Below are 18198 nucleotides of genomic sequence, written 5' to 3'. Positions count from 1 at the left end.
AGAGGATGACATGAATCACGGTGAGATTGCTGTATCTCTAAATTAACAGTCAAGAAATTACACTGTTAGACCATCAGCTCTCCTTTAGTACAGAAGTCAAATACCTGGGGAAAACATCGTGATTGATAAGAGAATTAAAACTTTCACCTAGAGGTTGAAGAGTGCCTGCAGTTGAATGTCTAGTTTGGTGGTTGAGACACAAACCTTCAGCTCATTTGAAAAGAAACCTGGCCCTGCCTCTGAACCATTGGAACCAAGGATATGGGCCAGGACCAGAAAGAGTGCTTTGAATCAGTATCTACTTTATTCAGCCTGCATAGTGGGTGCATGGTCTCTTCCTGTGCGGCCAATTTTCAATTGTAGTGTGGACACTTCCAAAGCTTGAAACACAGTCGTAAGAATACAGGAGATGACAATTTATCCCATCAAAATCACACCAGTCCTTTATACAGCCAGCCAGTCAATCCCATTCTCCCACCATCTCCATAAACATGCAAGATTATGTCTGCTTATTATCTATAACAAAATAGCCTTTTGAGTTAATTGACTATGTCTAATTCCACCAACTACAGAAGCAGTAACACTCCAGGTCATTACCATTTGCATCAATGTAGTTCATTTGGATAAATGAGTCATTAAACAGCATAACTGATGTTCTAGACTTCAATACGTCATTCTATTTGCTTTATACTTGACAGAATTGATGCAAATCAAGCCAGTTTGGCAACAATTCTGTGCTTTCAAAACCTGAATTCAAACATTGATGTGAATGTATCCAAACATGACCAGGTCATTTGAACTTTTCTCCCCCTCACTCAATAAATGTGGACATTGGTAAGTGTAGGTACACAGAGGATTCACAGAATTTGACCCATCAATAGTGAAGGAACATTGAAATAGTTCCAAGCTTCCATTCATTGATTCTGTCTACACTTCAATGCCTCAGAAAGGTAACCATCAAAGACCCCTCCCACCCTGGTTAGCTCTTCCAACCTCTTCTGTCAGAAAGAAGATACAAAAGCTTAAACACATGTACCAACAGGTTCAAGAATAGGGATAGTAGGAACTACAGATGCTAGAGAATCTGAGATAACAAGGTGTAGAGCTGGATGAACACAGCAGGCCAAGCAGCATCAGAGGAGCAGGAAGGCTGATGTTTCGGGTCTAGGCCCGAACTGTCAACTGTCCTGCTCCTCTGATGCTGCTTGGCCTGCTGTGTTCATCCAGCTCTACACCTTGTTATCTCAGATTCTCTAGCATCTGTAGTTCCTGAGATAACAAGGTGTAGAGCTGGATGAACACAGCAGGCCAAGCAGCATCAGAGAAGCAGGACAGTTGACAGTTCGGGCCTAGACCCGAAACATCAGCCTTCCTGCTCCTCTGATGCTGCTTGGCCTGCTGTGTTCATCCAGCTCTACACCTTGTTATCTCAGGTTCAAGAATAGCTTCTTCCCACTATTATATTTCTGAATGAACCTCTCAAATTTCAAATTTAATGCTGATCTTGCCTTTTGTGCACTTTCTTTGCAGCGGTAACTTTGTATTCCTCGTTCTGTGATCTTTGTTTGGTATGATCTCCCTGTACTGCATGCAAAACAAAAAACTTTCCACTGTACTTATACACAAGTGACCATAACAAATCAAACCGAAAGTCAGGATGGTGTGGGGTGCCTGGAGGGACCTTGTAGATGATGTTCCCTTATGCCTGTCACCTTCAATAATGCAAGTGGTGCTGAGAAAATTTAAGTGTGTTTTGCCACCAGAAACTACACTTCAGAAGAGAGAGAAGATAGGTTTTAGCAAATTCCGTGTTTGACATTTGAGGAAAATGAGAGACAGCAGTAGACTGTGTTAAGAATCCTCTTTTCCAGATACCATATGCAGGAACGGGCAGTGCTGAAGTGTACCTAAGGACAGGATTCAGAAAAACTGTAGCCAGAATAAATCCCAAGAAGATGAAGAAATGTTCCAGGTAGAGAAGTACTGCTAGGCACCCAAAAGGCAAATCAAAGAACCTCTCCTTCAAATAAGATCCACTAAAACACACATTGCAATCTTTGTTATGAACAAAAGGTAGTGATTGCTTCCAAAAAATGACTGAACCTTAACGTTTTCAAGATTTCAAATGAGTAATCAAGCTGAAGGCGTTTTTTCTTTGATCTTAAGGGATATGGGCATTGCTACCAAGGTCTTTCTTTGGTGCCCAACCCTAAGGGCCCTTGAACTAAATGGCCTGCTTAGCTATTTAATAGGCCAGTGAAGAGTCAACCACATTGATCTGGGTGTGGAGTCACATGTAGGTCAGGCCAGATAAGGATGGCAAGTTTCTGATCCTGAAGGGGGAGTGAACTAGTTGAGTATTTACGACAATAGATGGTAGTTTTATGAAATCTAATCTCCAAGAGCAGTTTTAATAATCGAATTGAAATTCCAATGGCTTGCGTGCTTTTTGAACCCCTATCCCTAGAGCACTGGCCCAGCCAATGGATCATTAAGCCAATGACACTACCATTATACCACCACCTCCCATGAGAGATGCTACCATAAAGCTATACATCGCTCTCTAAAGGGTTAGGGTTCTTGAGGCAACAACCTCCTAACACCTGCACAGGGCAGGTCATTCAGCCTAAACCTATCCCACCATTCAATGTCTTTTACCCACTCCATGCCCATAGCCCTGTACACTATGGGCAGCACGGTGGCTCAGTGGTTGGCACTGCAGCCTCACAGCACCAGGAGCCTGGGTTCAATTCCACTCTCGAGTGACTTTGTGTGGAGTTTGCACATTCTCCCCATGTCTGCATGGGTTTCCTCCGGGTGCTCCAGTTTCCCCCCACAGTCCAAAAATGTGCAGGCTAGATGAACTAGCCATGCTAAATTGCCCGTAGTGTTCAGGGATGTGTTGATTTGGTGGGTTACAGAGGAATGGGTCTGGGTGGGATGCTTGGGGGTTAGGTGTGGACTCGTTGGGCCAAAGGGCCTGTTTCCACACTGTAGGGATTCTATTCTATGAACGATGATGATCAGAAATCCATCAATCTCCACCTTAAACATACTCAAATACTGAGTTTCCATAGTCACCGATGGTCATGAATTCAAAGATTAACAACCCTCTTAGCAAAAACATTTCTCATCTCAGACCTACGTTGCATCTCCCTTATTTTTAAATTGTGCCACCTAGTTCAAGATTCCCTAACAGGCTTGGTTTACCCATTCTCTGTTCATAGGACAGTCCACCATCCCAGGAACACATCTGGAGAACCTTCTTTGCACTCGCTCCATGGAGATGGTATCTTTCCCAGAGACAAGGAGGCCAATTTTCCCAGTGTTCTCAGGGTGGTCTCACCAAGCTCATATACAATATGAGCAAGCCTTCACTCCTCCTGTACTCAAACCAATTGATTAATTGATCTTATTGTCACATGTACTGAAATACGGGGAAGTTTGTTTATGAGTAATAAAGGTGGATCGCAGGAAGCAAAGAATGTACAGATCAAAAGGACTTAGAGGCATGTCGATTACATTATTTGAGGCTACAGTCCATTCAACAGTCTGATAATGGCTGGAAAGAAGCTGTTCCTGAACCTGCTCGTGAATGTGTTTAGGCTTCTGTATCTTCTGCCTGATGGGAGACATCGTAGGAGGTCATTACCAGAGTGTAATGGGTCTTCAATGACGTTAACGACTTCACCACACTGAGCGGTGTAAATAGCATCCATGGATAGAAGGTTGGCTTCCGTGATGGTCTGGGCTACACACACCACATTCTGTAGTTCATTACGGTTCTTTCAATGGTGCGTCAGTAGAAGTTGGTGAGGGACGTGTTGGACATGCCAAATTTTCTCTTGCAAGAACGGATTAGCCTTCCTAATAACTTGCTCCACCTGTATGTTAATCTTCAGTGATTTATTGAAGACCTTTTGTACATCAACATTCCAACCTCTCACTATTTAAGGAAATACTCTATAGATCTGTTTATCTTAAAGTGAATAACCTCACCTCTTCACATCATATTTCATCTGCAACATTCTTGCCCATTCAACGCATGTGTCCAAATACTCCTGAAACAGTTGCATGCTCCTCACAGAACATATATTCCTGGTTAGCTTGGATCAGCCACAAATTTGGAAGTGCCCACCTCCAAATCACTGTTATATTTTAAATAGAGAGGACCCTGAGCAATAATCCTTGTCGTGCTAGACTAGTCTCAGCCTGCCAATGTGACAATGATCCATTCATACCTACTCTATTTTCTATCAGTCAGCAAGTTATTAATCCACGTCAGTGCAGTATCTCCTATCCTCTATGTGCTTTAATGTTTCAAACCTTGCCACCTAAGGCAACAGCATCAAAACCTGAAAAATAAGTTCACTGTATCGAGTGGCTCACCACTGAATATATTACAAACAAAATTAACAAAGAACTCCAAGTTTATCAAACAACTCCCCATTCAAAAATCCATGTTGACTACAATCAGATTATCAACTGGGTGTCTATTTATCCCATCCTTTTTGATCAATCCTACCATTTCCATACAGACCTGTTAGTGTTACATCAGTAGTAAGTTCACTGTTTCCTCTCTCACTCCATTCCTGAATAGCAGGATGACATTTGCAACTTTCCAACCTCCAGGAACCATTCTAGAATCGAGAACCAAAGGCATCAATTCTCTCTATAGCCACCTCCTGCAATTTCTGGGATGCACAGTATCAGATCCTAAGAATTTATCAACCTTCAGCCCCAGTTCTCTATCTTGGACAACCTTCATACTGATTCTAATCTCCTTCAATTCTTCAGTCTCCCCAGTCATTCTCAGTAAAAACAGGTACAAACCAACCATTTAGCTACTCTGTCATTTCTCTATTTCCCATGTTACATTCTCCAGATTCAGCCTGTAATGGGCCTATACTTATCCAAACCAAATGTTTCCCTTTTACATACAGAGAGAACCTTTTACAGTCAGTTATAGGTTTTGTTTAGCCAGGCTGCATTCACATTCTATTCTCACTTCCTGGGTCTGTTTCTTGGTCCTTTGTTGTATTCTACAAACCTCCCAAACTGCTATTTATGGCAACTTTATAGGCCATTTCTTTTACTCTTATTCAATGCTGAATTTCTTTTGTAAGGCACAATCAACTGACTTTTTTTGGTACTTTTCATCTTAAAGGCAGGCAAAGGAACATATGCAATGCATGGAATGTGTGGTTGTTGTAAATCATGTTCTTTAACGTCCAGCCATTGCCTATGTACAGTCACACTTCTTAATGTATCTTCCCAAACCACATCAGCCAATTTGTGCCTCATGCATTTATAATCACCCTTACTCAAATGTAACACCCTTCCAGTGAACCATCTCCTTTACCACAATGTAAAAGTGCTATCGTATTGTGGTCACTCATCCCCAAGGTTCTTTTACAAGAAAATGGTTAAATAGTCGTTATGTAACAATAGATGTTAAATAGCCTGTTCTCTTATTGGCTCAACATACTGTTCCAAAAAGAAAACCACCCTAACACACTCCAGAAACACAGGCTCCACAGCTTCAGTCCTCAACTAGTTTACCCAGTGTATATACAGATGAAAGTCACTTGTGACAACTGTTAGTCATACTACATACTTCTCATCTCCGCATTAAATCTATGCCCCACCCGACCACAACTATTCGTGGCCTGTTACTAACTCCAATCAATATCTACCGCCCCGTGCTGTTTCATAATTCCACCCATTATTCTTCAGATCTGAGATCCTCCCTTACTAATCTACTGATGTCAAGACTTATTATCAGTGCAACTTTGCTCCAAATGTTGAAAATCTTTGCTTATTCAGTTCCAAGTCCGAGTCACCGTGCAGCCATATTTCTGCAATGGCAATTAGATCATGTCCATCTACCTCTATTTGTGCCTTCAGATCACTTACTTTGTTATGAATAATGCAAGCATTCAGGGAGTAAAAGCATTCCACTTTCACAATGTACTCAATGCTCAGTCTTGTTACTCCATCTTCTAGCTCTCCTCCAGCATTTCAATTTCCTGTTTCCAACATTTTCCATCCGATTTGGGCCATCCCAGAAGTTCCCACTCCCTGTTTAGACCCACCCCAAGAGCAAACAGCAAAGATATCAGCTCCAGTCCAGCTTGTACAGGTCCTACCTGCCCTAGCACAGAACCATTCCCATTTCCTCAGCAATCTGATTCCCTCCCTCCTACAGCAGCTTTCCAGCTGCACATTCAATCAATCCTCAGGTTTTCACGATCACTAGGAATCCTGAGATTACTGCGCTTTTGAGATGCTGCCTTTCAATTTCCTTTCTCAATCCCCGAAATTTGCCTTCAGGATCTCATCCCTCTACCAACATGTTGTTGGTACCAAGGTGAAGCACAACATCTGGCTGATCTCTCCCCCACAGCTGAATCACTGGTGGCGACAAGGGCTTGGCTGTGGCTGCGGCTGCATTCTTGAGGAACAATCACCCTCACCGATTTCCAAAACGGAATGCTGATTAGCAAAACACAAAAGACTCATGAGATCCCCATTTCCTCTTTGCCTGTACACTTCTAACCCTGAGGTGTGACTACCTCCCTACACATGCTATCTATGCCATCCTTTACATTGCAGATGCGCAACTAAAGTTCAGAAACATAAGAGTTCAAGCAGCCAATGACATTCCCTTCCAATGTGCTCTTCTGGGACACAGTATATCCATTACTTCATACATTCTCAATACGTACACTCCACTTGGCCCATCTCACCTGCTATCCCATAATGCTAAAAACTGTTTGTTGGCCTTAGAATAAGTAAGAATTTACTATGAAAACCTAAAATTATATCCTCCCACTCTGAGGAATAGAAGATAAAACTTAAACAATCCAAATACCCAACATTCACTTTGCTGACCGAGCAGGCTGGTCAAGCCTATTTGCCAACTTGCTTTCCCTGTGCTCGTGATGTCACTCCTCAAAATGGTCTCAGTACAGGGAGACCTCCCAATCCACACGCTTCCTCCACCACTTACTTCTCACCAGAGATATTAATCCTTCCAGTAAACGTTAATTATAGCACCACTTTCCCCTCCGCCGACTTGAATTCTCAGGTGTCACCCAGGAGAAGTCTCAGTCACTCGAGCCATATTTCACATGAGGTGACTGAACTATGGGGTAGGGGAGGGGCAGGAGAGAGAAAAATAGACAGTTGATGGTGCAGTAATTGTTCACTCTCATTGCAACTGTGACAACTTTTCCCAGAGAACTGTGACAGGATGCACCAATGTTTGTTTCAAAAAAAAATCAATATTAATGTTAAGCTTTTGACAAGACAACATACAAAAGCTAAAATGGTATCTGGACATGAAAAGACATGTGAACAGCAAAGTATAGGAGAGAGGATTTAGCAAAATTAGCTTCAGATGTGATTGTAGCAATTAAATATAATGTGTTCATTATTTTTGTATTATACAAGATACAGATATCAGGAAGTAAGTGAATTCAAAAGGGGACCCTGGCCACATAAGACCAGGTTGTACTTGAAAACACAAAACTGTGCCTAATGTTAGATATGATTCCATGATCTGAATATATTTGCAAAACAACTGAGTGTGTTAAGAATCACACTGGCATCCAATTTACGATTATCTGTTGGGTTCACAGTATGTGCACTTCCACATACTGGAAGTTACACGTATTAATGCACAGTTCCCTGTTCTCTGCAGACAAAATTAACCTACACACACACACATTGTGCCTGTTACTAATTAACAAAACAGGCAACTGCCATTTTCTGGTTCATTCTTCAGGGCAATACCTGCCTGGTTAAAATTTAAACACAGCTTAACAGTTAACTGTCAGCTATCATGTAACTGGTACATTCTCCACAGCAATGATTCTACTAACCAGAGCTGATTTTCCAACCAATGCCCTCCTTTTTCAGTACAAGATATTCCCTTCAACCTTGGTATACTTGCAAATTTTCTGATGATTACAAGGCAAACTGTTGCAGCAAATGTATTTTTACCAGCAATAGTCAATGCATACAGTTTCAATATGGAAGTGTTAAGTAGGCTGGACTCCCCAGAATAAATGTCCCACAAAGACTCATTGGTTACTGACAAACTCGACCGTGATGCATCTTATTTCCTGCACCAAACCAGGCTATTCTACCTAAAGAGTCTACATCAGGATTAATACTCCACAAACCTCTTCCCAATTCATTTCATTACAGCCAGCGAACATATCCTTTCTTCCCTCCCTCACATCTGTAGCCATTATCTCTCATCCAGCAATTGCTTTATTTCTTAAAAATGGACGAGAGATCTTGACATCGTCATTTTGCCGACTGTGGGAGCTTTTTGTGCACAAGTGGCCAACACGTTTCCTACACTGCAGTGGTAAGGACACTTTTTCTTTTTTTTAAAATAAAAGTGCATTAGGATAAGCCAAAGTCAGGGAAAAGTACCACGCAAGTGCAAACTCTTACTTCCTTCATTACAAACATAACGTATTTGGCAAAAAGAAGAGCAAAAAGCAGAAAAATTGCAAGTTTTTGTTTTTTTTTTCTGTCAAACTATTAAGCTCGTTGCCAAAAAATCAAAACTGTTTTGTTTACAGCACAGGAAACCTGCTTGCTTGTTCCCTCAGACTATGACAAATTTGGCACAAGACTAACTGTACATACTGTACCCACAGGGTTGGCTGCAAGCCCAGGTTGGCGAAGTGCCAACTCCACAACAACAAGTGTCGTCAGCCAGAACAAGCCACAGGGAAGGGAGGAGGGGAGCTGAAATAGACACCACAATTGTACTGAGCACACCACAGCTAGCTTTCTTCATTTTTAAAAGAAACTGCCGAAATTCCTCTTTTATGTCTCAAAACAAGCGAGAGAGGTACAACGTGATCCTCTGTTACCTGAATGCGAAAGCAGATGCATCCGTAGCCGTAGGCTGTCCAGGAATCTTTTACCACACAGTTCGCACCCATAGGTCCTCATACCACTGTGCAGCTTCCTATAGAACAAGGCAGCAGGAGGAAGAGAAAATAAAAGAACATCAATAAAGTATGGTAGGAATTTGTAATTTAAGCCCATTTCATTAATCTCTCTAAGCACCTACCACAGAAGCACGGCTGCTGCACATTTCCTCTTACACTTTAAAGTATAGTTACTAGGCATTTTTAGTACACCGTGGGGGAAATTTTAAAAAAAACAAGATACGGCAACGAATACGCTTCAAAGTTGAGCGTTTCTCAATTAATCATCTGAAATGGCTCCCAGCAAACAAAAGTGAACCTCCACGTCACATCTTAGACCTCCGCAGCTTTGAGCTCTCAGCAGCTAATCAACCATGACTCTGGGGCTGGAAAGTCTAAGGTGTTGGATTCAGGGTCCAATCTCTGCAAAGGTGTAGGTTCGAATCCCACCAACCATTTCCAATTAGCTTGGAGCTCTTGTGATGCAGTGGTGACGTCCCTACCTCTGAAACAGGAGGCCCTGGCCAAGTCCCACCAAAGGTGTATAACAACCTTTTGAGATCAAGAGGCTAATTTTCAAAAAACAACTAAACTATGGCTGAACGAGAAACAAAATGCCAGTCTTGGGCGGCCAAATGTTTAACTGCATCTTGAACACTGGTTGCAAGGGTAACTTTTTTTAAAATTCATCCTTGGGATGAAAGGCATCACTGGTCAGGCAGCATTTATTGCCTGTCCCTAATTGCCTAGACAGCAGTTGAGTCACCCACATTGCTGTGGGTCAGGAGTCACACGTAGGCCAGACAAAGCAAGGATGGCAGTTTCTTTCCCATAAGGACATTAGTGAACCAGCTGTTTTTCTTTTCCGACAATTGATCAATGGATACATGGTCATCATTAGATTTTTAATCCCAGATATTTATTGCATTCAAATTCCACCCCATTTGCCCTAGCAGGATTTGAACCTGGTTCCCCAGAACATTATCTGGGTTTCTGGATTAACAGCCCAGTGATAATACCATGAGGCCGTCGCCTTATTTAGGGGAGGCAGAGACCTAGGCGGTGTCATCGCTGGGTTATTATTTCAGAGACCCAAGTCATGCTCTGGGGCCCCAAGTTCGAAACGTGCCATGGCAAATGGTGAAATCTGAATTCAATTAAATGGAGTTGTGTGTCTGACGATGACCATGAATCCAATTTGTTCGGGGAAAGCCCCAACTGGTTCACTAATGTCATTTAGGGAAGGAAAAGACCTGGACCTGGACCTGGCCTGGCCTTTATGCGACTCCAGACCCACAGCAATGTAGTTGACTCTTAAGTGCCATCTGAGCAATGAATGCTGGCCTAGCCAGCTACGCCCTCAACCAATGAATAAAAAAACAAAGTTTACTGAAAAATCTCAAATTCCCTCAGAGTCTTATAAAGGTAGACACCAATGCCCAGGCCTGTGGACTGTGACTGGGGCAGATCAAGCTCCAATTACTGCCACCCACACCCCTAAAACCCCATGGATCATACCCAGGTCAACAGCCTGGGCCAGAAACCGCATCAAGGCCTGTGATTCCTGTCTCATATTGGGAAGAGGTTTCGTCTTGTGGGACAAAGACAAACTACAGGATACAGTTTGCCTCTTTTTAAAACCTTTCACAATAAAGGGAAGCATATTTTCTTTTGCCCTCAAAATGACTGTTGCTCTTACTCTCAAGGACGGTGGGTGTTTAAAATTTACTCGAGATGGATGGTGTTAGATTTTTGATGGATAAGGGATACAAGGAATATTGGATGGGGGAGGCAGCCAAGAGGAGAGAGACTACAGCCAGACAACCCACAGTTTTATTGAAGGTTCAAATCCTGAATTCAAAACAAAAATCTGGAATTAACAGTCGAATGATGACCATGAATCCATTGTCAATTGTTCAAGGCTTTCTCCTGCTCACAAGCCTCATGTTGCTGTCTCTGCTCCTGCAATTCTTCCAGAACAGCTTTCCCAGAGCCAGGCACGGCAGATAGCTGTTGTACTAAAAATGATTTCAGTGAATGGCCCCAGAGTCCAATATAAACAAACGACCCGAGAACAAAGCTAGGAGTCGGTCAAAGGTACACTGAGGATCCACAGCAGCTGAGACATCATGGGAAGCAAAGCTTTAGTCAATTTTCAGTGCCCTGTAAGCTTCACTAAAGAAAGAAGGGGCCAGTGAATAAGAAACTTGCAATTTTGCAGACCAGGTCACACAACAGCAGAGTATTCCAAAAGACTGGCCAGCAAACAAGGTGCTATCATTGTTTAGACAAATATCACAGCCAGTTTGATGCACGAAACATGCCAGAAGTATGAAAGATAAATGACCAACAATTCAAATTTAATGGTTCCAATAGAGTATAGAAGCTGGGCTTCTAATAACTGACGTTCACTTCGAGCTAACTCTCCTTTCGGGCCCAGGTTTAACTGTACGTGCAACACAAACTGCGTGGTGCAACTTCCTTCCCTGCAGGTGTATTTGCCTCGGATTGATTACAGCTCCAACCCAATCCCAGGGTCATTAGGAGTCAGCATTTGTTGCCCACATCCCGTGAAACAGTGAAAAGAACAATGGACGTTGCTTTAGTTGACCAGAGTGCAGTACGTAGCCTGCAGCATTGCTCCATTTGCCACTGATGCCTAGGCTGCTCATATCCTGTGACACAGACAGAGTGTTGCTTGTTGAAGGTTTGATTTTTGTTGCTCCACCTCACGCTATTAACCTAACCATTTCAGAATATCCATAATCACACCTGGAAATTGTTGCAAAGAAAGGGCAAATAGGCATCCACAAAGTCAAGATTTAAAGTTGCAGCGTTGACTCTTCAATTGAAGTCCAAAGTCTGCATCTAAAACACCAAGCTGTGCATTTAGGGTTGTCAATCGCCCCCAGAGTGGACCCTCTGCCCCCAGGGATTGAAGATTGATCTTGAGGACTCAACAGGGGGGGGGGAAAAAAATTCCTTGTAAGGAGAAATCAACAATAAAGACAGAAAATAAGCAATTGGAATGTCTGGGAAACAGGTTGAGTATTTCTGGCATTTTCTGTTTTTTATTTTCATTTCACAGCTTCTGCAGTATTTTGTATTTGAAGAGGAGAGGTAACAGCCTAGTGGGTTTATCACTGGACTGTTTATCTAGAGACACATAACCTTCTCGGTTGACCCAGGTTCAAATCCTGAATTCAAAACAAAAATCTGGAATTAACAGTCGAGTGATGACCATGAATCCATTGTCAATTGTTGAAAAACCCCATCTGGCTTACTAATTGCCCTCCTCACCCAGTGTGGTCTATATGTGGCTCCAGAACAGCGGCAACATGGCTAACTCTTAATTGCCCTCTGCGGAATTAGGGGCGGGCAATAAATGCTGCCTAGTCAGAGATGCCCTCATCCAGTCAATGAATTTAAGAAAAAAAAATTATATAGCACTATTCATGACCACTAAACATCTCAAAAGGACTTTACAAAAGTAATTTTGTAGTGATATCAGATATACAGCAATATCCCACAAACAGCAATGTGATGTTGGGCAAATAATCTATTTGTTGTGACGTTAGTGGAGAAACAAATGAGGGACTCCATTGATAGCACAGGATCTTCCAGATCCACCAAGCAGGTAGATGGGGTCTTGGGTGAACATCTCATCTGAAAGATGGCACTTCTGACAGCATAGCACATTCTGCGTATCACTTTGAAGTCTCCTCCTTGATTTGTTGGTTTATGCACTCTAGCCTTGGATTGGGACTGAACCTGGAGACTCAAGGCTCAAAGACAGGAGTGTTGCCATATTGTGTCTACTGGGGCTAAAATGAGAGATGGCAACAACAATGCCATTCAACTGGATGGCGCAGTTCGAGACCACATGGTGGAATCACCAACAGTACGCCCACAATTGGCAATCCCAACTCCCATCACCCATTCTCCTCAGAAATTCCAACTGGTCTGCCGTGGAAGCACCCAAAGAGATCCAATACATCATGTTATGCCAAATAGGTGACCATTTACAGAACCAGACACAGGACCTCTGCCCAATGTAGCTCTCCCAGCAGCCCACTCCCTGACACACTGTTCTCCATACGTTTGTGAAATACTAAAAGCCTTCTAAAGAGACAGTTGTGTGGTTTAGAAAGACATTGCAACACATGCTCAAATTTAAAAGATTGCAGAAATAACCACAAGAGCAACAAGGCCACAGAAAGCCAACTGCATCGCATTGCAATCAGTCATACAAACTCAGTAATAGAGAGTACAGCTCACGGGATCTTCTTCAGGCAAAAGCAGCAAAGTAGACCACTGAAAGTATTTCCCAACAACCGGTTTCCTTGTGTTGCATCACTTGCATCAATGGCTCAGGAAGCATGTTTGTAACCTGGGCTATCTAAAGAGGTTGTGCAAGCTAAATCTTTTGAAGTTAACCTGTCCACATGCAAGGATATTTCAAAGACACATGCATTTCTTTTTCCACCCCAAATCTTAGTGCCACCGCCCAGTCAACACCACTCAGTCGAAAGGTTGAGATTTCAAGTCCCAGACCAAAACTTGAACTCAAAACTTGAGCCTGATGCTCCAGCGCAGTACTGAGGGAATACTGTATTGTTCAGGATGCAGTCTTTCAGATGAGTTAAATTCAGAATTGTAATGGTGCAGAAGGAGGCCATGCAGTCCACTATGCCTGTGCCTGTTCTATCCCCCAGTGCCGACCTCCTATCTTTTCCCCATGTACACCATTTCTACCCAAATCACCAAATGCTGTCCCAAATGCCTTAATTGAACCTGCCACCACCACATTTAGTGCATTCTATACTCTAACTACTCACTGTGTGATAAAGCTTTTTCTTACTTGACTTTAATTTTTTTTTCTTTTCAAAAGTGGAGGTCATCTCTCAATTGCGAGTTTTAAAAAACCCACCGTGTTATTTTAATGAGCTGGGGAGTGGTCTCTGGTCTTGGCCAATATTTATCCTTCAATCAAATTCTCAATACAAAGATAACAAGGTTGCAAACACACCATTTATTGGAATTCAATCAGCATCACAAAAAGATTATCTCATTGTCATCACATTCCTGTAGGAGCTTGCTGTGCCCAAATTTTACATGATATATTTGCAGAATTTTACATTACAACTGTGGCTGTACATCATTATATTAGATTAGATTAGATTCCCTACAGTGTGGAAACAGGCCCTTCGGCCCTACAAGTCCACACCGCCCCTTGAAGCATCCCACCCAGACCCATTCCCCTAAAACTCTCACACCCCTGAACACTACAGGCAATTTAGCATGGCCGATCCACCTAGCCTGCACATCTTTGGACTGTGGGAGGAAACCGGAGCACCCGGAGGAAACCCACGCAGACACAGGGAGAATGTGAAAACTCCACACAGACAGTCACCTGAGGCTGGAATTGAACCTGGGTCCCTGGTGCTGTGAGGCTGCAGTGCTAACCACTGAGCCACCGTGCCACCCCCGTTACTAGGGAAGAACTTTGGGGCATCCTGTAGCCATCAGCGGCTCTGTATAAATGCGAGATTTTCAACACCTTAAATGCAAGACTAGAGGGATTAACTTTGATCTTCTTGACTTGGCAGGAAGGGGATTGAGGTCAGGAGCAAGCGAATGCCAAGATGGCATGTCACATTCACTGGTCAAACCTGGAACCCAAAAATAGAGTTCATGGGAGCATCGGAGGTGACCTCCAAAGCTTCGACATAGTTGGACATTAATTATAACCTCTCTTGACAGGCCCCCAAATGAACACACTCCGACAGACAGCCCTTCATTAAATCTTCTCAAACTGCTGCTCTCACCCTCAGTGGGAGGCCTGCGGTTCCCAGTACTGCACACTTAGTCTCACACAACTCAAACCTCTCTCCAGTCATGAACAATGTTTGGTGACTCAGATCTATTAAAGCCTTGGGCTTGATTTTCACAGTTCAAGTAAATGCAGTATTTCATTACACACAGCCCACCTATCAGTCTGCTTTACAGCAACCATGCCATAATTTTTGGAGGTGGGGTGGGGGGGTGGATCAACAATTTACTATTACAGATTTATGCTGGATGTCACAGGCTGCATGGTACAAGAGCTGACCCCCACCCCCCACAGATTGGCTGATCTTAACTAGGGAGCTGGGGCGGGTGGGGGGGAATTCTGAATTTCATCTGGACTCCTAAAAGGGAAGCTCAATAAACAGCAGGGAGAAGGGAATGTGCTAAAGAAGTGTGGGATGAAGAGGGTTGGGAGCAGATATATTCAGAGTATAAAAACTGAGGCCTAAAGTAGCAAACCAACAATGGACTGGTTTGCAGATGTGGACTCAATGTATTTAGATGAGTGACCCTTAAGAGTGAGGGGTGTAGGGTGGAGGGAAGGGAGAATGAACACACAGCCATTGCTGACGGCTGACCAATGACTATCCCCACCCAATCACACAGGGCCCAAACCTGCAGGAATGCTGATCAGAAACCTGTATATTTTATTAAAGAAAACTTAAATTAGGAGCAGTAGGCCAACCAGCCCTGCTCCACCATTCAATATGATCACAACCGATCATCCATCTCTGTGCCCAGTTCCTGCTTTCACCCCATCACCTTCAAAAGAACTCTCTCTCAAAGAAGTCTCACTAAAACTGGAATCCAGGTCTTCCTGCTCAGAGGTAAGGACATATCACTCTGCCAGAAGAGCCCTTCCACGCTGATCAACCTGCTTTATTTTGAAGTAACTGTCTGTTATAGATATTTTCTAATCTACTGTTCCAGAGGTAATATCACCACCACCATTGGAGCAGGTGGGGCTTGAGTCCAGGCCTCCTGACTTAGAGGTAGAAACAGCACCACAGGACCCCTCCTCAACCAATGAAACCCAAAGCCCAATGAGCGAGTATCAACCTGCTCTCAATCAGCTCTTCCAGTTGACCCTTAAAGGCACCTGCAACTCAAACAATGACAGCACAGACTGAACTGTGACGGATCCCTCCTGTCAGCAGGGTGCATTTCTAGATAATGAATTACCAAAGCTGCATGAGGCAACCAGAAGCTACATAAGGCACTGTTTGTTTCCAGCACAAGTTAGCACACTCCGATCAGGAAAGAAACAATATCCTCCTACCAAACAGATGGCTAGTGCGAGGTGCAGGCTTCATGAGGACTCTCACTACACTCAATCAAATTCGAAAACTTTAAAGAGGAAGTGTCGTCCTATGGACTGCAAACATAAAATTTTAAAAACCTACACAGGCTGGTAAAGGGAAACTATTGCCTCAAAATGAAATTGCTTCACTTCCTGAGATTTTCCCTCTCGTCTCCCTTGCTCCCCCAATCTTTGGGTTCAAATGGCAATGGCGACTACAAGGTTAGTCACTATTTTCATCTTTTAATATAAAAAAAACACTCAGGTTGGTCAGTCATCAAATATTGGCACAAGTTCAAAACTGAGTTCTCAAATATATCTTTAACCAGCAGTTTTATAGCTCCCGACAAAGCAACAAGGACCAGCAAAAGTTATGGATTAGCCCGTAATCATCTCCTTTCATGACAAGCTGCAAAATGTGAGGTTTCAGTGGGATTCACCATCTCTATCAATAAAGCTCCATTAGCGGGATCGTCTTTGGTCTTAAGGGAGGTGTTTGAAAAAAAAAGTCAACTTGATTGCTATTCCTTGTTAAAGTCAGCACCTTCGGCAAAGGAGGAAACACATTGCATCCATATACCCATGTACCCATTTCACCATCCCAATAAAGAGACAGGTCGGCCAGGTCTTAGGCTTCCATAATCAGCATTGCAACAAGGTATCACTAGTGTCATCTCACACGGTTCTTAGTGGGAGACAGCCTTATGCAGATTCTGCGGTTTCCAGCCAACCACCTACAAGGCACAAGTTGGGGAGTGTGCTGCAAATATTTTCCACTTGCCCGGGCATGTGTCGCTTGAGCAACACAATCAACACCATTCCAGACGAAGCAACCTGCTTGATCAGCATCCTACCCACCACCTCCGACATTCACTCCCTCCATCAATGCAAAGGAGCAGTACTGTGGACCATCTATGCAACGCATTGCAGCAAATTCCGACAACAGCACCTTCGAAACCCTCTACCACCTGGGAGGATGAGTGGGGGCAGCTGGTAAAAATTCCCCTCTGAATCATACAGCTTTCCAATTTGGAACGAGATCACCATTCCTTCACTGTCACCGAGTCAAGATCCTGCAACTCTCTTGCAAACAGCACTGCGAGTGCCTGTAAATCAGAGACTCCAACCATCCAAGGCACCTTCTCAAGGAATGAGAGATTAGTGATAAATGCTGTTCTGGCCAGTGACCTCCTTAACCCATGAATGAGTTTTCAAAAACACAACAACAATTTCATTTGAAATTACATTGACTCATAGTGGAGATGGGCATTGACTTTACAGCCAGTCTAGCCATCAAGCCTTAATATTAAATGATGCTACCACCACTAAATCATCCACTCTCAACATCTTTGGAGTTACCATTGACCAGAAACTCAACTGGACTCGCCACATAAACAGAATGCTTACAAGAGCAGATCAGATACTAGGAATATTGCAGCAGGTAACTCCCGTCTTAACTCCCAAAGCTTGTCCATCAACTACCAAGCACAAGTCAGGAATGTAATGGAGTACATCCCACTTGCTTGGATGGGTACAGCTCCAACAACAGTCAAGCTGGATACCACCCAAGACAAAGCAGCCTGCTTGATTGGCGTCATAACCACAAGCATCCACTCTTTCCACTATTAATGCTCAGTAGCAGCAGTGTGTGTACTATCTACAAGATGCACTGCGGAAATTCACCAAAGATCCTTAGACAGCACCTTCTAAACCCATGATAACGGGAACTGCAGATGCTGGAGAATCCGAGATAATAAAGTGTGAAGCTGGATGAACGCAGCAGGCCAAGCAGCATCTCAGGAGCACTGATGCTGCTTGGCCTGCTGCGTTCATCCAGCTTCACACTTTATTACCTTCCAAACCTATGACCGCTTCCATCTAGAAGAACATGTGCAGCAGATACATGGGAACACTACCACCTGCAAGTTCCCCTCCAAACTACTCACCACCCTGACTTGGAAATAGATCGCCATTCCTTCACTGTCACTGGGTCAATATCCCAGAATTCCCTCCCTAATGGCATCATGTGTGGTAACATACAGCAGGGGGATCGTTGCAGTTCAAGGTAGCAGCTCATCACCACCCTCCAAA

At 43.4% G+C, this 18198-nt stretch overlaps 1 protein-coding gene across 4 annotated transcripts in view; it reads right to left on the bottom strand.

The window, feature by feature from the left end:
• zbtb16a (zinc finger and BTB domain containing 16a) overlaps window positions 1-18198 on the bottom strand; it is a 256217-nt gene that overhangs the window by 135963 nt on the left and 102056 nt on the right. For all 4 annotated transcript variants that reach the window (XM_059639023.1, XM_059639021.1, XM_059639020.1 and 1 more), the window contains one exon: window positions 8898-8995. In XM_059639023.1, the coding sequence (XP_059495006.1) occupies window positions 8898-8995 (98 nt within the window). The remainder of the gene's footprint in view (window positions 1-8897; window positions 8996-18198) is intronic.

Source organism: Stegostoma tigrinum, chromosome 32 (genome assembly GCF_030684315.1).
Source record: "Stegostoma tigrinum isolate sSteTig4 chromosome 32, sSteTig4.hap1, whole genome shotgun sequence".
Lineage (NCBI taxonomy): Eukaryota > Metazoa > Chordata > Chondrichthyes > Orectolobiformes > Stegostomatidae > Stegostoma > Stegostoma tigrinum.
The sequence above is the reverse complement of the archived record's forward strand: the minus strand, read 5'-3'. Positions and strand labels throughout refer to the sequence as shown.